This window comes from Bufo bufo, chromosome 8 (assembly GCF_905171765.1).
Source record: "Bufo bufo chromosome 8, aBufBuf1.1, whole genome shotgun sequence".
Classification (NCBI taxonomy): Eukaryota; Metazoa; Chordata; class Amphibia; order Anura; family Bufonidae; genus Bufo; species Bufo bufo.
This window is the reverse complement of record NC_053396.1, coordinates 97,830,734-97,853,514: the sequence shown is the minus strand read 5'-3', so window position 1 is coordinate 97,853,514 and position 22,781 is coordinate 97,830,734. Positions and strand designations below refer to the sequence as shown.

Genomic DNA, 22,781 nt, shown 5'->3' with positions numbered 1-22,781 from the left:
AATGGTTTTGGTACATGAGCATTGGTTTTCACACATCACTTGTGCGTTGCGTGAAAATCGCAGCATGTTCTATATTCAGAGTTTTTTAACGCAATGCTGGCCCCATAGAAGTGAATGGAGCTGCGTGAAAATCGCATCACATCCGCAAGCAAGTGTGGATGCGATGCATTTTTCACGGATGGTTGCTAAGAGATGTTTGTAAAGCTTCAGTTTTTTATCACACACATGAAAAACGCATCAATGCGCATTGCATCCACGCGATAACAACTGAACGTGATCGCATCCAAAACTGAATGAACTTGATTGCAAAATCACACATTTTTCACTTAACGCATCCGCAATGCATCCGGACCTAATCCGCTCACGCTCGTCTGCAAGGGGCCTAAGTGTATGGGTGGGTTCACTCAGGTTTTAAGTGTTTTTTTTGTGCACTATTGCAGTTTTAGTGGTGTTTTTTGCAAATGCGTTTTTTGGATCTTTTTTTTCCGTAAAAAACAGCAGCCCCAGACTTTAGCTGAAAGTCTATGGGATATTATTTCCTGATGAGGTGGTCTCTATGGCTTTTTTTTTTTAGTGAACAGAAATGCCAGAGCTAATTTGTGTAGGCGGCCTATAAGATATCAGCCTAGAGCCCAGGACGGGAGAGTTGTGCTGCCACTGTGTCTAGCTTATAGAAGTATACCTAGAATAATACCGAGCATGACTAGCTCAGGACAGATTTTCAGTCTCTGAATATTAAGAATTATGGGGGAATTTATCATTTGCAATTTTTTTTGTTTCTGTTTTAAGTCTATCTTTGCTTTGTGCGGTTGTGCCAAAAAAATTTTATGCCGCACAGTAATAATATATATGGTGCAAGTGCATTGTGGTATACTCCTATGGCCTCATGCACACGACCGTTCCGTTTTTTTGTGGTCCGCAAACCGCGGATCTGCAAAAAACCGAAGCCGCCTGTGTGCCTTCGGCAATTTGCGAAACGGAACGGGCGGCCCATTGTAGAAATGCCTATTCTTGTCCGCAAAACGGACAAGAATAGGACATGCTATATTTTTTTTTGCGGGGCCACGGTCCGCATCTTTTGTGGACCCATCTTTTGTGGCCCAATTGAAGTGAATGGGTCCGCACCCGAGCTGCAAAAACTGCGGCTCGGATGCGGACCCGAAAAACGGTCGTTTGCATGAGGCCTATGTCTGTAAAAGTACACCAGGGGGCTACCTGGTGTGGAGATGTGCCTTTTTTGTGACTTTTACAGAAGTTGCACATGGTAAATGCTCCAGACAACAGGTCTAATCACAATAGATGATCTAAAACAAAGACCACTTTGGAAAGTGGTGTGAACTGTTGTATTTGGGTAAATGTCGCAGCAAATAAAAGACAATGCACCAAATCCCGTGCCAATTTTCCACTGAAAAAGAGTCATAAAATGATTTAGAAATAGCCCCTATGTTTCCATTCACTGACAACAACAGAGACGTTGACAAGTTGAAACACAAATATAATATTAAGTTTCATTGCTTTTCATAATCCAGTTCTTTGGCATTCGTCACATATGTGTGGACATATATGAATAAAACCAGTGCTTTCCTGGATTTGGAGGAATTAAAAACAGGAACGTGGTGTAGGAATACAGTGTTGTTGAGTACTTGATAGAAAACTGGCCTGGCTCCCCTACAGTAGTCATTTTAATGTCATGCATGATATTCACCATCCCTACCCGTCTCACACTGGATTATAAGCAGCTGTTGTTTTCCATTAACTCACCTTGATGGCCAGCTGAAACTTTTGACAAAAGCAGCTGAATACTTTGCAGCACTCCTCCAAGTGAAATGTATCTTCATCCTCACACAGAAATTCACACAGGTTCTGTCTTGAGACTTGCAAGGCATCTATTTCTTTCCGAACCTCTTGTAACTGGTGATCAGCATACTAGGAAACAATACTGATTGTCACAACACTAAATAATTCTAAACATTCTTAAAGGGAACCTGTCAACATGAAAATGTAACATAAGCTACAGGCAGCAAATTATAGAGCAGGAGGAGCTGAGCAGTTTGATATATAGTTTTATGGGAAAAGATTCAGTGTAACTTGTATTTTACACATATCAATTCCTGGTCATTCGGGGCTTTGAAGTCAAGGAGGCGGTCCTATCAGTGATTGACAGCTATCTCTGTGCACAGTCATAGAGGGAAGGCTGTCAATCACTGATAGGACCGCCTCCTTGACTTTAAAGCCCAGAATGAGCAGGAATTTATATGTAGAAATTACATGTTTTACTGAATCTTTTCCCACAAAATTATATATCAATCTGCTCAGCTCCTCCTGCTCTATTAGATTCTGCCTGCAGCTCAGATATCATGTTCAATGTGACAGGTCCCCTTTAATACAGTGGCAAGTTAGCGAAAAGACAAACCACCCAACTATGAGATTAAGGCCTCTTTCACAAGTCTGTGTCCGTGATGACATCTGTGACAAGATGGTCAGTGGTTCATCCATGAAGGATCTGTGTTTGGTCCTAACTAAAGGCAACAAAAACTAGTGACAGACCCCCTTACCAAAATGTCACTTTCTTTAATCTCGAGCACATGCCGAATGAGTCCTGATATTCATGAGCTCCTGTCTTTCCCCACCCACCGACTGCTGATTCATATGGAAAAAGAACCTGTCAATCAGAGGCAGGTGTGCGGGGAGAGCGGTGAGCTCATGAATATGGGGACTTCTTGGCATGTGCTGGAGCTGTTCGCACCTAGCAGCAGAAAACTAGTGACAGATTCCCTTTAAGCACACCTATGCTATTATTATTGTGACTGACATATACGTCCCTCATCAAGGACATAGTGATAGACCAAAAGACTTGGTTATTGACCGCACACATCTACCGTATATACTCGAGTATAAGACTAGTTTTTTGCCACATATTTTTGTGCTCAAAAAGCCTCCTCGTCTTATACTCGAGTCTAGTCTAGCTCCGGTAATACAGGCAGAGCGGGGGGCGGCGCTCACTCACTGACGTCACGCACCTGCGCCGCCTAGTGGGAGAAGGCGCGTGACGTCAGTGAGTGAGCGCCGCTCCCCGCACTGCCTGTATTACCGGAGCAAAGACAAAGTAAGAAAAGAATACTACTGTGAGCGTCGGGGAGGGGGATCTGTGGATGGCACTGTAGGGGGATCTGTGGATGGCACTGTAGGGGGATCTGTGGATGGCACTGTAGGGGGATCTGTGGATGGCACTGTAGGGGGATCTGTGGATGGCACTGTAGGGGGATCTGTGGATGGCACTGTAGGGGGATCTGTGGATGGCACTGTAGGGGGATCTGTGAATGGCACTGTAGGGGGATCTGTGGATGGCACTGTAGGGGGATCTGTGGATGGCACTGTAGGGGGATCTGTGGATGGCACTGTAGGGGGATCTGTGGATGGCACTGTAGGGGGATCTGTGGATGGCACTGTAGGGGGATCTGTGAATGGCACTGTAGGGGGATCTGTGGATGGCACTGTAGGGGGATCTGTGGATGGCACTGTAGGGGGATCTGTGGATGGCACTGTAGGGGGATCTGTGGATGGCACTGTAGGGGGATCTGTGGATGGCACTGTAGGGGGATCTGTGGATGGCACTGCAGGGGGATCTGTGGATGGCACTGCAGGGGGATCTGTGGATGGCACTGCAGGGGGATCTGTGGATGGCACTGCAGGGGGATCTGTGGATGGCACTGCAGGGGGATCTGTGGATGGCAGTGCCATCCACAGATCCCCCTACAGTGCCATCCACAGATACCCCCTCCCCTAAACAGTGCCATCATGGCACTGTTTAGGGGAGGGGGGATCTGTGGATGGCACTGTTTAGGGGGGATCTGTGGATGGCACTGTTTAGGGGGGAGATCTGTGGATGGCTCCCTGTATTTAATGCAGAGTGTGTGTGTATATAATGCACACACTCTGCATTAAATACAGGGAGTCACCCTCTTGCAGATGTGTGTATATAATGTAGAGTGTGTGCATTATATACACATACACTCTGCATTATAGCTGCATTTCCCACCCTAGTCTTATACTCGAGTCAATAATTTTTCCCATTTTTTTGGGGTAAAATTAGGGGCTCGGCTTATACTCGGGTCGGCTTATACTCGAGTATATACGGTATGTATACTAGCTAAATACAATATATAAAACAGCCTTAGGTACGTTGCCTTTCTTTTGGTGCGTCGCGAGTTCCAATAGTGAAGTGGGCAATGTTCACATCTATAGACGCGTTTTCTTTAAATGGACCGCGCTGCACCCGGACAGAGCTGAAAAATCCTCCCTTCCAGATCTCACAGGAATTTCCTGAATATGGGTAAGCGATCAGTTCACTCAGATTCACCTTTCCCCAGGGAAACCTTATGAGAAATCAAGGTGCCACCAATAGTGAAGTACATTCACAAGAGGTTCCAACTGCAAGGTTTTATTAGCTTTGTCCTGGAGCAGCGCGGTCCATTTAAAGAAAACGTATGTATACTATCTGGCTGATTTGCTAACACGAAAATTATTAGATATCACAGTGTGGCACCGATTTATCTAGTAATTAGCACAAACTGTTCTAGTGCAATATCAATACTCAATAACCCCATACAGGGAGTGCAGAATTATTAGGCAAGTTGTATTTTTGAGGATTAATTTTATTATTGAACAACAACCATGTTCTCAATGAACCCAAAAAACTCATTAATATCAAAGCTGAATATTTTTGGAAGTAGTTTTTAGTTTGTTTTTAGTTTTAGCTATTTTAGGGGGATATCTGTGTGTGCAGGTGACTATTATTGTGCATAATTATTAGGCAACTTAACAAAAAACAAATATATACCCATTTCAATTATTTATTTTTACCAGTGAAACCAATATAACATCTCAACATTCACAAATATACATTTCTGACATTCAAAAAAAACACAAAAACAAATCAGTGACCAATATAGCCACCTTTCTTTGCAAGGACACTCAAAAGCCTGCCATCCATGGATTCTGTCAGTGTTTTGATCTGTTCACCATCAACATTGCGTGCAGCAGCAACCACAGCCTCCCAGACACTGTTCAGAGAGGTGTACTGTTTTCCCTCCTTGTAAATCTCACATTTGATGATGGACCACAGGTTCTCAATGGGGTTCAGATCAGGTGAACAAGGAGGCCATGTCATTAGATTTTCTTCTTTTATACCCTTTCTTGCCAGCCACGCTGTGGAGTACTTGGACTGATGTGATGGAGCATTGTCCTGCATGAAAATCATGTTTTTCTTGAAGGATGCAGACTTCTTCCTGTACCACTGCTTGAAGAAGGTGTCTTCCAGAAACTGGCAGTAGGACTGGGAGTTGAGCTTGACTCCATCCTCAACCCGAAAAGGCCCCACAAGCTCATCTTTGATGATACCAGCCCAAACCAGTACTCCACCTCCACCTCCACCTTGCTGGCGTCTGAGTCGGACTGGAGCTCTCTGCCCTTTACCAATCCAGCCACGGGCCCATCCATCTGGCCCATCAAGACTCACTCTCATTTCATCAGTCCATAAAACCTTAGATAAATCAGTCTTGAGATATTTCTTGGCCCAGTCTTGACGTTTCAGCTTGTGTGTCTTGTTCAGTGGTGGTCGTCTTTCAGCCTTTCTTACCTTGGCCATGTCTCTGAGTATTGCACACCTTGTGCTTTTGGGCACTCCAGTGATGTTGCAGCTCTGAAATATGGCCAAACTGGTGGCAAGTGGCATCTTGGCAGCTGCACGCTTGACTTTTCTCAGTTCATGGGCAGTTATTTTGCGCCTTGGTTTTTCCACACGCTTCTTGCGACCCTGTTGACTATTTTGAATGAAACGATTGATTGTTCGATGATCACGCTTCAGAAGCTTTGCAATTTTAAGAGTGCTGCATCCCTCTGCAAGATATCTCACTATTTTTGACTTTTCTGAGCCTGTCAAGTCCTTCTTTTGACCCATTTTGCCAAAGGAAAGGAAGTTGCCTAATAATTATGCACACCTAGTATAGGGTGTTGATTTCATTAGACCACACCCCTTCTCATTACAGAGATGCACATCACCTAATATGCTTAATTGGTAGTAGGCTTTCGAGCCTATACAGCTTGGAGTAAGACAACATGCATAAAGAGGATGATGTGGTCAAAATACTCATTTGCCTAATAATTCTGCACTCCCTGTAGGTCCATTAGTGACCCAATACAGCCCTATCTGTGTCCAATTCATTTTTTAGATGTACAGTACCCGCTTTGGCTGCTACTGGACCAGGATTATATGGTTATATATTTATATTAATGAGCACAGTGAGACCAGTTTTTATTGGTATTTTATTATGAGTTTTTATGTATCTTTTTGTGATATTTTTTATTGTTTGTGTTATTATCTGTGAATAACTCTACCACTTATTAACTAAGTCTGTGTGATATCTGTGTTATTCATATGTTTGGTAACAATACATTTTGGTATATATTTCATACACTTTTTGATATTATTACATGCTACAGCAGTCCTAATTATTGATTTTAATCCTTTTTTGCTGTTAGGGTATACAGCTGACTTGCCACTCATAATATTAGTCTTTTTTTTTAACCATGAGCCTACCAAGTACTATAGACATCAAAAAATGCAAGTGGACAGGGGCTCTGCTGACAAGGGGATCACTGCATCTTCAAAGGGTTTCTGTCACCAGAATTACCCTCTTAAACTGTCTGACATTAGCGATGTGCTAATGTCAGCAGAATCTGCTATTTTTATGTTTATTGATGCCCCCCTTACGGCACAATTCTGACTTTTGTAATGAGCAAATTAGCCTCTAGGAGCGGGGAAGGGGGGCACGTTGCTCCTGCTCCTAGAGGCTCTGTTCTCCCACCTCATTCCACGCCCTGCCGTCCTTGATTGACAGGCCAGCGTTCGTCTTCTTCTGCCGGCCCTGTGCGCTGGGTAAGTCTCGCGCCTGCGCAGTGCCGTTTAAAGGGATTCTGTCATCAGAAATGAGCCCTATAAGCTAAACATATGGCGATGTCCCTTGTAAAACACAGAATCCTAAAGTGAGTTTATCAAATGCCCCTGTGGCTCTATAATCATAAAAAAGCGATTTATATCACCTGTCAATCACTTCAAAATGTGTCCAAGGGGACGTCTCATGGTGAAAGGTGCCCGGCTGCAGCCATGTCGTTTAGGTGCCCAGCGCCGCCTTCTGAGCTGAAATCGCCGCCCTCCCTTTCATGCGATCCGCCTACCTCACGTCATCTCTGCTTCTCTCACCACCGCTCGCTTCATCCAGATCCCGCGCGTGCGCACTAGTTATATCCTGATGCGCCCGTGCGGACTACTGGCAGCGGCCTCGTATAGCGAAGTGCGCATGCGCCGGCCGGCGCACTTCACTCAAACCTCCACTTCAAAGCTAGTACCTAGTGCGCATGTGCGGGATCTGGATGAAGCGAGCGGTGGTTAGAGAGGCAGTGATGACGTGAGGTAGGTGGATCGCATGAAAGGGAGGGCGGCGATTTCAGCTCAGAAGGCAGCGCTGGGCACCTAAACGACATGGCTGCAGCCGGGCACCTTTCACCATGAGACGTCCCCTTGGACACATTTTGAAGTGATTGACAGGTGATATAAACGTCTTTTTTATGATTATAGAGCCACAGGGGCATTTGATAAACTCACTTTAGGATTCTGTGTTTTACAAGGGACATCGCCATATGTTTAGCTTATAGGGCTCATTTCTGATGACAGAATCCATTTAACCAGCACACAGGGCCGGCAGGAGAAGAAGAACGCTGGCCTGTCAATCAAGGACTGCAGATTTTTAATACTGGACGTAACTAGATTCCACTCAAATATATGAGGGAAATAGAGAAAAAGAAAGGGGCGCACAATAGGGTAGAGGCTCTATGAGCAGGAGCAAAGTGCCCCCCTTCCCCGCTCCTAGAGGCTAATTTGCTCATTACTAAAGTCAGAATTGTGCCGTAAGGGGGGCATCAATAAACATAAAAATAGCAGAGTTGGATTCTGCTGACATTAGCACATCGCTAATGTCAGACAGTTTAAGAGGGGTAATTCTGGTGACAGAAACCCTTTAAAAAAGGAATCTGTCACTACAAACTTGGACTATTATCTGCTGTACTACATGAGTACCGCTGCAGATAAGGAATCCAGGTTGCTATTTTATATTTTCCTAATGTTCCCCTTTACTCCACTGTCAGCACTCAAAGCTGCACTGAAATGCATTGTCAGGACTGCTGTGCATGCGCACAGGAGTCCTACCCATTATGTTACAATGGCACAGAGGTCCAGACTGTGTATTTCAGAGCAGCGTTGAGAGGTCACAGCCAACAGGGGGCAGAAATAAAATTAAAAATTGTTATCTGGACTCCTTATCTGCAGTACTTCTCAAGTAGTACAGCAGATAATGGTCTAGAAACATGGTGACTGATTCCCTTTAAAGAAAAATTATACTATTCTATAATACAATACTAGTTCTATTAGAACATATGTAAGCAACTACTGGTGGTTTGGTACAGTGGTGAGGAATTATCTGGTGAGACTTGAATGAGGTGGTCTATGGCTAACACCCAGCTGTCATTATATTAACCCTTGGATAGAATATACTGTTCTTACACAGGGGTGCTCTAGTGTTGGTGTCTGACCCCAGGTAATGTGATCTCACAACACTGTTCACAACAGGTAAGCTGCGGTGACATCACAACTGGGTTTCAGTCAGGTAAGCTGCTGTGACATCACAGCACGGTTTCAGTCAGGTAAGCTGCGGTGACATCACAGCTGGGTTTCAGTCAGGTAAGCTGCTGTGACATCACAGCTGGGTTTCAGTCAGGTAAGCTGCGGTGACATCACAGCTGGGTTTCAGTCAGGTAAGCTGCGGTGACATCACAACTGGGTTTCAGTCAGGTAAGCTGCTGTGACATCACAGCAGGGTTTCAGTCAGGTAAGCTGCGGTGACATCACAGCAGGGTTTCAGTCAGGTAAGCTGCGGTGACATCACAGCTGGGTTTCAGTCAGGTAAGCTGCTGTGACATCACAGCTGGGTTTCAGTCAGGTAAGCTGCTGTGACATCACAGCTGGGTTTCAGTCAGGTAAGCTGCGGTGACATCACAGCTGGGTTTCAGTCAGGTAAGCTGCTGTGACATCACAATTGTGGATCAATCAGGTGGGTGGCTGTGACTTCACAAATGAGTTACAGTTATGTAAGGTACTACGACATAAAAAGTGGAATCCGGTCATTTGAGGTGCTGTGATATCACAAGTATGTCAACTGTGACATTAAAATTGAGTTACAGGCAGGTAAAATCCTGTAACCTCACAACTTGGTTTCAGTCAGGAAACCTTCTGTGACATCACAAGTGGGTTTCAGTAAATTGAAATGTTGTGACATCACAAGTGGGGTTCAGTTGATTGAAATGTGACATCACAAGTGGGGTTCAGTTGATTGAAATGTTGTGACATCACAAGTGGGGTTCAGTAAATTAAAATGTTGTGACATCACAAGTGGGGTTCAGTTGATTGAAATGTTGTGACATCACAAGTGGGGTTCAGTAAATTGAAATGTTGTGACATCACAAGTGGGGTTCAGTTGATTGAAATGTTGTGACATCACAAGTGGGGTTCAGTTGATTGAAATGTTGTGACATCACAAGTGGGGTTCAGTAAATTGAAATGTTGTGATATCACAAGTGGGGTTCAGTTGATTGAAATGTTGTGACATCACAAGTGGGGTTCAGTAAATTGAAATGTTGTGACATCACAAGTGGGGTTCAGTTGATTGAAATGTTGTGACATCACAAGTGGGGTTCAGTAAATTGAAATGTTGTGACATCACAAGTGGGGTTCAGTTGATTGAAATGTTGTGACATCACAAGTGGATTCCGTCAGGAAAGCACACCGGTGGACAAACCAGCTGTCCCATGAAATAAGCAGTGGTTAAGCTTAGAGCATACATATATACTGCTCCGGCACAGGATCCCCTTGTTGCTGTTGTCTGCCCCTGTGTAAGAGCTCACATATAGAGCAGCATTTAGTAAGAATGGTGTTGCATACGGCGGTCATAACCTGAGGAGCACAGTGCTTAATAACTATGACCTATTCAGGCCGTCTGTGCGCCAGAACTGAAAGCTACCAGATGACATCGATTTCAGGTATAATTTAGGCCAGTTTTCTGGCATAAATTATAGCAAATGTGCCCAGCTGCCTTGGCACACCTTGGACACTTTTTTTGAGAAGTAGTGGGTGCTTTTGAAGGCAACTTTTCCAGCATAAAGCCAGTGAATTATTCCCTCCACAATTTAATTCCCGTCACTAAATATCACTGTGCACATCATCGTTACTGTGACACGTATAGTGACATTAGGCATATGACGGCTGCATCCAATCACCACCCTCAATGGCAGCCCGCTAAGATCAGTGATTGGCTGCAGCGGATTCATGCCACATCCAGGTACGTCATCGCTGTTGCTCTTAGAGAATAGCGCTGGAGAACGGGGTGAGTGTAACATGTTTCTTATTTTAAACTTTCCGAGATTTTTTATTATTTCAGAAAACCCCTTTAAAGCTGCCACCATAAGTCATATTTACAAGTAGCACCCTTTTTCACCAGTGTTAAATATTAACAATTACCAATATTAAATATGAACGATCTGCCAGTTGCAAAATCTTAAAGATTACGTTTGGTTTCTATTTTTTTGTTAGCAAGTTGAATAGTGTAACAATGTTTAACGCAGTTTTGCAGCTCATTAATGCAGTGAGCAGAGCCCGGCCCTCCTGTGTATGCTTCATACTTCAGTTTCCCATATAAATCTTGTAGTCATACCTCTAGAAACTCCTCCATCTGTATTCTTAGCTCTTGTAGCTCTGGCACCGTCAATGTCTGATGAACTGAAGTTATCCGAGACTGTAGCCTGTAGAACTCCTCCAGCAAGCCATCTTCAGACAGCCTAGGAGCAAAAACCAGATCTGCTCAGACACATAAATATACCAATGTGTCTGCATATTTACGGCTCCAAAATAATTGTCAAGCCCTTTCAACCTCTAGTGGGACATAAAAACCAGAACCACAAGGAACCCTGCTGCTCTTCTCACCAAGAATGAGATATAGAAAAGATACTGCCGTGTCACACATTGTAATTAGAATGGATGGGAAATGTCCGCTCAACCAGATTTCCTATTATTTATACAGTCTATGAGAGTTCACACAAAATGTAGACTACATTAGATCAATAGTAGACTAGGGGACACTGCCTATCTTCTGTCTACACTACTTCAACGCCACTTGTCTACTGCCTTCTAAAAGGACACTGGGCAGTCCCACTTGAAGGGGACAAAACTTAAAGTCGATGACAAAAATTTAGGTTAATGCTGCCTATTTAAATGAAAATAATGAGCTTCCAGACTGGCTGATTGTACAGTGTATATTATGGCAGTACATAACAATTAAGGCCTCATGTACATGACCATATGTATTTTGCGGTCCAGAAAACGGATATGGTCATGTGCATGAGGCCTTAAAGGGGTCGTCAATGAATGGGGGGGAGGGAAGTTTACAAACCCCCTCACTTGGCTTACTTACCTGAGGCTCCCCAAGGCTTCTCCTCCAGGACTGCCTCAATGAAAGCATCCTTTTTGACAACGCCGCAGCCAATCACTGGCCGCGGTGAAGACGGGATCCCCTTGTGTCAAGTGACTATTTGTCATGATATAGGAGGAGCCGGTCACCACTATGGCCAGTAATTGGCTGTGGGCGATGTCAAACCGGATATTTACAGCGAAGGAGCCCAACGGAGCATCGCAGGCCAGGAGACGGAGCGGGGAGGCAGCGCCAGGAAGCAGGTAAATTAGTTTCCCTTTACAGGTCTGGCTATGTGAGGGGGTTTGCCAAAAACCTACCTATTCTTGCACAACCACTTTACTCATAACATCTGGTCTAAATCTAAAAAAATCAAGTTTTAGTGTAGTTAAACACATCTACCAATATCATATGCAAAGGGTCAGGGAAGCAGAGATATAAGGGTTGTTTGGAGAAGCCATTACGTGTAGAGGTACTTCACTTGACCCTGTGCTTGCCTGTAATAAACTATAGAGGTCACTGCGGACTGAGAAAATATTGCCTTGGCTTACTTAAAACTAAAAGGGAATCTGAAACCTCCTTGGAGCGCTATTAGGAGCAGTGCTGCCCCTGCTGAGTCGGGATCGCTCATTTCTAGGTCCATACTTCCCCCTTCCCTTCTCCTGCTGTAATACACTGAGAAGACTCATGGGCCATGTGCACCTAATGGAGAGTATTATAGAGGCGCTTTGTAGGCACATGGGGGAGTATGAACTTAAAAATGAGTAAGCAGTAACGCCGCTTCATATAGTAATGCTCCTAATAGCATCCAGGAAGGTGACAGGTTCTCTTTAACTACTTTTCCATGGGCAAGGAGTCCACCAAACAACTCCCTGTAGCTTACCTTCCTGGTGGCTTTGAGCATGACATTAGGGGAATGGAAATAATGAGTTTAACAGAAACTGGAATTTTTAGTTAAACATCATTATTCAAGGCTCTACATAAAGCGGAGCTGTCACCGCTCCTGACATGTCTGTTTTAGTAACTACTTGCATTCCTCATGTAATAGCAAATCTGGGACATCTATTCTTATGTCTCTATGTTGTACCATTTCTTTATTATTCCTGCTAGAAGTTATGAATGAATGAACTGCTACTGGCAGCACTGACTGGATAGTGTCAGACTGTGCAGGGACACAACCCCAACTGGTAACACCCATCTGGACCTTCATTCATTCATAACTTCTAGCAGAAATAATAAAGGAATGACTATCAATCCCAAACCTTTATTGAAGGCACAGGCCGTGGTGTCACTTGTCAAGGGTTACAAGAGCTTGTACAATATGGGCATAGATTGTATGCAAGTTTGGCTAACAATCTGACCACAGAGGACAGCTCAGAGACTATTTGCAGGTGACTTTTTTCGTTTTCTCTCCACGTGTGTATTGCTCCATTTCAGCATAAAGCATAATTCCGAGCCACATGCTTCGAGTTGATGTGGGGAGGGGAGTCTACTTCTGTTCAGCTCCATATATAGATAAATCAATGTGACTTCAAACAACCATAAATGAGAGCTCCCTATGCATAACAATAAAGCCTTTGGCTCAAGCTTAGAGATGAATGATTTCTCCAACCCTCGCAGACACATCTGTTAAATGTGAAAGAGATATAGCATGTGAACCGTGGAGACGCAGCAACATATGTGGGGAGAAAACATGGCTGAAATCAGGACGGGTATTAGAGTAAAGCTCTATACAATCAAGTTACATGAAAGTACAAGCATTCTCATAATGCAAAGGGGTCAGTCATGCCTAATATTATCTACCAGAGGCCCTATTTAGTGAATCGTCCCTTGTATTTTACAGAAGTGCATTATTGGCTATACTCTGAATGACTTTCTTTACACGTTGGACCAACTTGAGTAACAGGAGATCAGGTGGAGAAATTTTAGATTCCCCAGGGTAGCCATCCAAAAGTGTTGTCAGCAGAATATAGGCCATGAACAAAAATGCACCGCCTAAAGAGAACAGCAAAGTTTACTGCCTACGAGCAAATAACTGTGCGGGTACACCAAACTGAACTTTAGCTTTAGAAATACACCAGAGGTCTGTATTTTATGTTCCGAAATATATATATTGCAATATAAGCACACAGGGAAAAAGGACCATGACAACTGAGCAAATGACCAGTTGCTATAAATGAAGCTAACATATAAAATACATCAAAATAAAACAAAAAAGTAAGTGAGAGAACGAATAGAACACAAAATCAACAAGTTCTCCTAGTCAATCCCCCACATTGAGCTACAAAGTAGAATGGAGTGTGGTTAAAAGTATGAAGGTGTATATCCAGCATAGGTCTGTATTTTATAGAGAGCAAAAACAGACTGTAAAGACTAAAACAGATTGTTTGTCACAAGAAAAAACCATTAGGAAATGCAGAAATAAATCTGTAGACAGAGACTCAAAGAACGTGCATCTGGTACTTGAAATTTTCCTTGGACTGATACGTTATTGGTAATAAGGACTACAACGTGTGTTTGGGGCTAATATTTGAGACTTTGGCTACAGATTTTATATATATATAGAGAAAGATAGAATGTATACTTGGTGACACCATTAGGGCTCATTCAGACGGCCGTAGACCGTCCATGCTGCGAACTGCAATGCACGGGTATCGGCTGTGGTATTGCACGGAAGCACTTTGTTGTGCTTCTGTGGGCTTACGAGCTGTGCCTCCGCTCCGTATCTTGCAGATTGCAGACACGTTCAAGTCAATCGGTTGTTGACGTTTGAGGCCCACTAGACAGGCACGGATGGCCAACGGTCATGTGAATGAGCCCTTAGGCTATTTTCACAGGACTGTAATATGGCTGCATTTCAGCACCCTTCATTAATTCACAGATTTTTAAAGGTAATGTGTCATCAGAAAATGACCCATAGTTTAAATCAAGTTTTTATATCAAATATATTTTGTTAAGTATTTGTGGTTGTTATTTTTTCCATGTCACTGTATATATGTTAAAAATGCTAAAATCCTGCAACTAAGCCTACTAAATAGGCTAACACTTACTGTTTAGATCAATTCTCAGTAGTCATCTCATTATCTTCAGAGGTAGGATTACAATGACAGGTAAGAGAGCTGTTTAGATAACACTGGATCCCCCACTGACAATATGTGATAGTCATGGCTCATCTCCTCCCACTCCCCGCGCAATGAACCCTGCACAAGCCACAGAATATGCCTAGAAAACGTTCCCACAGAAGTCCATAGGGTCAGCTCCGGTCTACTGTGTCTATGTGGCTGCTGTACAGCATATCTCTAAATGCTGTTAACTGCATGTATAGAAGCCTTTTGACAATGCAGTGCACATATCGCTAGCGCACAGGGACTATTCTTCTTCTATCAGGTCAATATGTACAATTTGGACAAAACCAAAAGTTAAAGCGGACAAATCCTTCTAAAATCAACATAGAACATCTAAAATATGTGGCTTTAGATGTGATACACGGGTAGACAGAGCAAACAAATCTGTATCCAAGAATATCTATAAAACCAATCCAATAAAAAGTGAAGATACTGCACAGACTCTGACTTACTTGCTGGCGCTGTGAACATGCTCTAGTTTGTCTGCAAATGAAAGAAATCTTGGATCCTGTTTTTGGACTTCCTTTAAAAACAAAGAGAAATTTAGAAAAAAATACATAATCTACAGCACAAACAATGCCAGAGGCCTGTAATGTCATTATTACTATGTGGTCTACACACTAACTACCGCTTCCTTCTAATTTGTGTTTAGTTGCTCAGAAAATATTAAAGGCCATTTCCCTCTAAAATAAAATAAAAATCACAGGAAAGATAATGCTGGGTGAAATCAATATCAGCACCCACTGAGGTTGTCACCCACCTTCTCCAGACTCCTAAAGGCAGCAGGTACGTGGGCTGATGACTGGCCAAATGTGCATTCTTAAAGGGATTCTGTCACCAGGTTTGGGGCTATAGAGATACGGACATGCACGGCTAGATCGCCGCTAGCATGTCCGCAATATATGTGTCCTATAGGGCTGTGTGGCATCGCGAGATTACGGCTATCTATTGTTGATGAAAGGAGGAGACAAAGGCGGTGCTGGGCTCCTTCACAGGCGGGCGTGGCTGGGCTCCAGGAAGGTTCGTACAGCCCGTTGGACACATTCAACACTCATTTACATATCTATAAAATCCTTTTTTAAAGAAATTAAAACCACACAGCCCTATAGGACACATATATTGCGGACATGCTAGCGGCGATCTAGCCGTGCATGTCCGTATCTCTATAGCCCCAAACCTGGTGACAGAATCCCTTTAAAGGATTTTTCTGGGATTTTTATATTGATGGCCTATCCTCAGGACAGGTCAGCAATATCAGATCGGCGGGGGTGCCGGATCAGCTGGTTGAAGAGAAGGCCACGCTCCACAGCCTTCCCTTTATTGTTTACCTGCTCGCCGCTGACATCGCAGCAGTGATCAGGGGTAATTACAAGTCATCCCATTCACTTCTATGGGACGGCTCCTTCCTATTACACTTGAATAGCAACATGCCGTTCCATTAAACATGAATCAGCTGATCAGCAGGGGTGACAGGTGTCGGGCCCCCGCCGATCTGATATTGATGACCTATTTTGAGGATAGGTCATCAATATAAAAATCCGGGAAAACCCCTTTAAGAACACTTGCTCCCTTTCATTGCCCAATGTGTCGATCAGATGATCATTCAACCATCAGCAGCACATCTGGCACTAACAATTGCTAATCCCCTACCAGTTTGTAACAGCATGTTACATTGTCCATCAGTGCATTTCACAACGTGCATTGGCCCGTGTTTACTTCCACACTGGCGTTTTGTTTTCCGTTAGTGAGATCCGTCATGGGCTCTTACAAGCCGTCCAAAACGGAACAGTTTTGCCCTAATGCATTCTGAATGGTGAAGGATCCGCTCAGAATGCATCAGTTCAGTCACCAATCCGCTTTGGATACAGACACCAAAACGCTGCTTGCTTGTCCGTCTGATGAAACTGAGCCAAACAGATCCTTTGATGACGTCACTACGCTCATCACATGGTCCGTCACACGATCCATCACCATGGTAACGTCATCAAAAGTCCTATTCCTCACAAAAGAAGACAGAAGATCGTCACCTAGCAACCGTGCGTGAAAAAATCGCACTGCATCCACACTTGCTTGCGGAAGCTTGTGATTTTCACGCAACCCCATTTATTTCTATGGGGCCTGCGTTACGTGAAAAACGCACAAAGAGGAGCATGCTGCGATTTTCACGCAACGCACAAGTGATGCGTGAAAATCACCGCTCATGTGCACAGCCCCATAGAAATGAATGGGTCCGGATTCAGTGCGGGTGCAATGCATTCACCTCACGGATTGCACCCGCGCGGAAATCTCGCCCGTGTGAAAGGGGCCTAAGAGATTTGTCTAAGACTGAACAGCTCAGTACATAAGGTACCAGACAGGGCATTATATAGCATCATATGGATCTATGGTTCTACACAACACAGGATGTACAGCCTTTTTTGTGTCATAGAAACATCAAAAACTTGGCCATAAAACTGAGGACCACAGAAGAGGACAGCTTGATTGCTGAAATATGTAGTTCAGAAACGTTTTGGCTGCAAAACTCACTATAGAGTTCTAAACCCCTTTAGGAAGTAATCACTTCCTTGAGATCAAATGATTGAGATGCTCCTGAAATAGGTTTCCAGGTGGAACCACACAAGCCTGAGCTCACCATGTACATGCAGAATACACACCATCATGCTCTACAGCAGTGGAAACACATGGGGAACATCTGACCAAGTTCCAGGTAACCCCAGGACTCCAGGGAACACTGGTTGGGAAAGACTGGTATGGTGGAAAGCCTTCCCAAAAGAGTGGACGCTGTTCATGTTGGAATGAAATGTTCACCAAACACATATGTATGTGGAGTCTGGATGTCCATATAGCACTGGTCCTGTAGTGATGATGAACACTTCTCAGGTGAAGTCTTACTGCTGTGCAGACTTCTACATACAAAGGCATCTTACGTTACAGAATAGTTCTTCTTGGGAATGGTATGTTCCAATGACTTGCTTATTTAGCTTGCTACAGTGCCTGCATACAAGTTATTATATTCTTTACAGACTCTCCGAGCCTGTTTTATCTACTGTAAGCAATGACGTTCTTAGATGGGTGCTACTTGATTCTATTTCTAGGCTTTCACATTTATGCAACATAACATAATCAAGATTCGATCAATGATATGCTCCTCTTACAAACTTCTGATATAGCACCTTCCATAGGTACTTGAACCTACGTTCCCAGGGTATGTAGTCATGTTATCATACAAAAAATATAGGCATGGCATACATGTTATGTCACCGCAGGCTGATAACACAATCACCTAGCATGATTCACAGGGTGTTTCTCCTTAATAGTTATGTAACGAGTATGGAACTTATTCAATGGACATTGTTATACGTCCTATATTATTATTATCACTTAACTGTCTGCTGCTATTATGGAATATAAGCTAAAATACAGAATCCTGCTTACAAATAAGGTTCAACTGGAATACAGATACAAAAATGATGTTTTCTTCAATACTTTCCCCACAATAATTGCTACTACTCTGCAAATAGTATTATGTGAAAGGCTCCGTTGAGCCACAGTATGTCCATGATTGTGAGAAGTTAAAGGGGCATTCCAATTTTTTTATTTTATTTTATATAAATGGGAAATCATACAGTTTTCTAATATACATGTATTTAAAATTCTACATACAAATTCTACAAATTCTTAGTATCAGGCAGTTGCATGCAATATAATGATATAGCCCATGTGTCAATCCTATGTAATGTACTCATGGAGTAACTGAAACATCAGTTATGTGACACTCTTCACAGCATATAATCCCTGACATGCAGTTAGCAACAGTGTTATATGACATACACATGCAGGGTCGGCACAAGGACACGTCCATGGAGTGGTGGAATAACCACAATACTTTTTATTGTGGTTATTTCAGTGACTACATTACTATGTGTATTTACATGGCTCTGTTTCTAGGTGGTTGTAAAATAGTCGCCTGTCACTGGGTGAGTTGTAAAAGGGTCACCTGTCTTTAGGTGATGTTGTAAAATGGCTGTTTATCTGTAGGTGATGTTAATAAAATTTAGTGTAAAAAAAAAAAATGAACACAAAGAAATCTGCTTCTACACAAACACTGACACATGCTGAGGTGCTGCTTCAGGTGGTAATATTGTATATACTGTATATGTCTAGTTCCAATACACTACTATGCATCTGATACTGAAAGTCAGATCACATGTGAGGGTCACATGACTCGTGTTTAGTCCTATCCATCTCTCCTATCGATCCATTTTACATAACCAAAACGTGCCTTATCATTTTTTTTTTCTGTTGAGAGAGGTTTCTGTGCAGATAAAATACAAATTTAAAATAGATGTATATTAGAAAATTGTTCTTCCTTCTTATATATTTTTCTCTAAATAAATAAATGTAATCCCTTTAAGAAAATATCAATGTTTTCCACTATGATCATGGACAATAAGTTAAAATGTGTCTCCCAGAGAGATTCCAGCTTTATATGAGATTCATTTGATTTCCAGTAACACTGAAATGCGTATTAGTCAAAGTATCCAATCTAGTCATGTGGGGTCTATGCCAAGTGGAGTTCACAGCTAGCCTTCCTTTGTTGTGTTCAGCCACATACCATCACTACGAAATGCAAGAGATTCATCCCAGGTTTGTTGGCTTTTGTGTCTGCAAGTTTGAGAAGAGATGACACACGAAAACCGGCTGCATTCCCAGCATAGCCGCCCTGTGAAGACAATAAAGAAAATAACACAAACGGACTGTGAGACGGCCCAACTCTCCATATGTAAGTACACAATATGCTCCACTATCTCCACTTTTATAGCACAGATTTCCACTCAAAGCTGTAAATGTGTTAGCACTCAGACACCTTAGTCCCCTCCTAGTGGAGATTACAATCTAATTGTCCCACTATAGGCATAAAGGCTGTTGCACTGGTGTTCCTCGCTCACCGCTACTTGCGGGTTCTAGGAACGCTCCTTCCTGATAACTGCCTTGTCTAAAGGTGCCGCCGATCACCTGATAAATGAGCAATTGCTGGTGTGGTCAACTAAATCATCACTTCTGGGCAGCAGATCATGTTGCTCCCCGGAAACAATGAATCGGTAAGGGGACAAGAGATCAGGTAATTGCTGTAAGTACCATAAATTCAGATTTCACCTCCCCCAACAAGCAAGACATTATTGGGAACAAATGGTTTGTTCCCAATAATTGTCACTACCAGAGCTTTGAGACGTTCTCACAGCTCTGTTTCTCCACCCCTGTGATGATGTCACTACTAGAGCTTGGAGGAGTTCTCTCTGCTCTGTTTCTCCGCCCCTGTGATGAGGTCTTTACTTTCTGTTTCCTTCCTCCCAGCTGTTCCTCCTGTGTTTGATTTCTCTGCCTTTAAATCACCCCTCCTCCTTTGTAGGGTGCGGATTATATTTTTCATTTGAGTTGTATCTCTCGCTTGAGTATCTTCACTTGTGTGATATCATTTCACTGGACCTGTGTTCTGCTGCAGCAAGTACCTCGGATATTGTCAGCTGACTTTGGATCTGTTTTCACTGCTGCTGCAGCTCCTTCAGTTAAGTGTGCAGACATTGTGTGTTTCTGTTTGTTTGATGACTGGATCCGAGGCGACCCCGGTTCCGTCCATATACTGAGCAGGGCACCGGTGGCCGTGCCCCTTCCACTATTGTAGGGGTTACAGTGGTCATCAGCCTTAGGTACGCGGGCATGTCTCGATCCACCATTTGGATCCGGACATGTGCTTAGCAGCATAGGGAGAGCTTTTAGGGTCTGACAGGGGTCACCCTTTATCCTCCCCAGTTTGGGTCTGGTCAGTAGCTAAATTCACTGTGTATGCTCTTGTTGCTCACATACAGTCGTGACATTATAATCCGCCAAAACCGTCCTTTTTGACATGGATCTGCTTTCTGGCCTGGTCGACCGCATGTAGGGTCTTTCTTTGGAGGTAGCGGATCTCCGTCAATCTATGATTCAGCTTCAAGCATTGGGCTCTGCTCCGGCCCATGGAGTCTGTTGCGAGCCAAAGGTCTCACTTCCGGAAACGTTCTCCGGGGGCAGTGAGAATTTTGTTCGCTTCAGAGAGGCATGCAAACTCCATTTTTGCTTGTGTCCCCATTCCTCTGGTAATGAGGAGCAGAGGGTGAGGATTGTCATCTCCCTGCTCAGGGGTAATGCTCAGACTTGGGCTTTTTCGCTGCCATCGGGGGATCCCTCCCTTCGATCCGTGGAAAGATTTTTTGTGGCCCTGGGGCAGATATATGATGACCCGGATCGTGTTGCTCTGGCCGAATCTAACTTACGTTTTTTATGCCAGAACAAACTGTCTGCGGAGCTTTATTGTTCTGAATTTCGGAGGTGGGCAGCTGATTCAGGTTGGAATGATGCTGCACTCCGGAGTCAGTTCTGTCATGGTCTCTCAGAGAGATTGAAAGATGCGTTTGCTTTCCATGAGAGACCAACGTCCTTAGAGTCTGCCATGTCATTGGCGGTACGCCTTGACAGGCGTCTAAGAGAAAGAAACGAGACCTCTCTGTCCAGCTATTGTCAGTCTAGGGGCAGTGGTGCGGACTCATTCAGTGTGCAGGGGCCTCATCCTGTCTCGGTCCCCTCTGAGGAGGAGCCCATGCAGCTAGGTCGACTTGCCCCTGATAAAAGAGGATTTAGTCCTCAGAGTATGGTGTGTTTTTGTTGTGGGGGCATAGGTCATTTGGCAAATGTTTGTCCGTCTAGGAGATTCTTGAACTGTACTAAGAGTGATAATAAGAGAAAAACCTCAAAAGGTAAATCATCAAACTCTGCTTCATCTGCTACTTTGGGCAAAGTTGATGTAGGAATTGATGCTTTTCCTCTGACCTGCAGTTCCCGTTTTCTCCTTTCTGCCAGGGTGGCGCTAGAGAGCAAAGTCATTTCTTGTGAGATTTTTGTCGATAGTGGAGTGGCCGTCAATCTTATTGACTCTCAATTTGTAGCCATGCATGGTTTTCAGGTTTGCACATTAGAAAAGGATATACCTGTTTTTGCTATTGACTCTGCTCCACTCTCACAGAGATCCCTGAAGGGCATTGTTCACAATATCCGGTTAGCTGTAGGTGACACTCATGTGGAGGATATATCTTGTTTTGGCCTTAACGGATTGCCTTCTCCTCTAGTTTTGGGGTTACCCTGGCTCACTAGACATAACCCCACTATTGATTGGCAAAGAATGCAAATAAATGAGTGGAGTGACTTTTGTAGAGAGAATTGTCTCACAGCGACTTTTGCAGAGGTGTCTACTAAAACTGTGCCATCATTTCTCTCAGATTTCTCGGACGTGTTTTCCGAGAGCGGTGTTCAGGAGCTACCTCCTCACCGGGAGTTTGACTGTCCCATTAACCTCATTCCCGGCGCCAAGCTGCCAAAAGCACGCCTCTACAATCTCTCACAACCGGAAAGAATCGCAATGCGAACCTATATCTCCGAGAGTCTCGATAAGGGGCATATTCGTCCCTCAAAATCACCTGTTGCCGCTGGGTTTTTTTTTGTTAAAAAAAAAGATGGCTCTCTGAGACCTTGCCTAGATTTTAGGGAGCTGAACCGTATCACGATTCGCGATCCCTATCCCCTTCCTCTGATCCCGGACCTCTTCAACCAAATTGTTGGGGCCAAGGTTTTTTCCAAATTGGATTTGAGAGGCGCGTACAACCTGGTCAGGGTCAGAGAGGGGGATGAATGGAAAACGGCCTTTAATACCCCTAACAGGCATTTCGAGAATCTCGTTATGCCTTTCGGCCTGATGAATGCTCCGGCCGTCTTTCAGCATTTTGTTAACAGTATTTTCTACCATTTAATGGGGAAATTTGTATTGGTGTATCTTGATGATATTTTGATTTTTTTCCCCTGATGTTCAGACCCATCAGGATCATCTTTTTCAGGTTCTGAGGATTCTGCGGGAAAATAAATTGTACGCCAAGCTGGAGAAATGTGTTTTTATGGTATCGGAGATTCAATTTCTGGGTTTTTTCCTCTCTGCTTCTGGTTTTCGCATGGATCCGGAGAAGGTCTGTGCTGTACTTGAGTGGGAGCTTCCTGAGAA

The 22,781-nt window shown here is 43.7% G+C and overlaps 1 protein-coding gene across 1 annotated transcript in view; it reads right to left on the bottom strand.

Annotated features, from left to right (window-relative positions):
- The window catches only part of LOC120977667 (formin-J-like), a 93,302-nt gene that overhangs the window by 11,125 nt on the left and 59,396 nt on the right, over nt 1-22,781 (bottom strand). Inside the window, exons 8-11 of the mRNA XM_040405698.1 lie at nt 19,314-19,421; nt 15,151-15,221; nt 10,821-10,944; nt 1,762-1,926 (exon numbers count right to left, since the gene is read on the bottom strand). Coding sequence (XP_040261632.1) covers nt 1,762-1,926; nt 10,821-10,944; nt 15,151-15,221; nt 19,314-19,421 — 468 coding nt within the window. The remainder of the gene's footprint in view (nt 1-1,761; nt 1,927-10,820; nt 10,945-15,150; nt 15,222-19,313; nt 19,422-22,781) is intronic.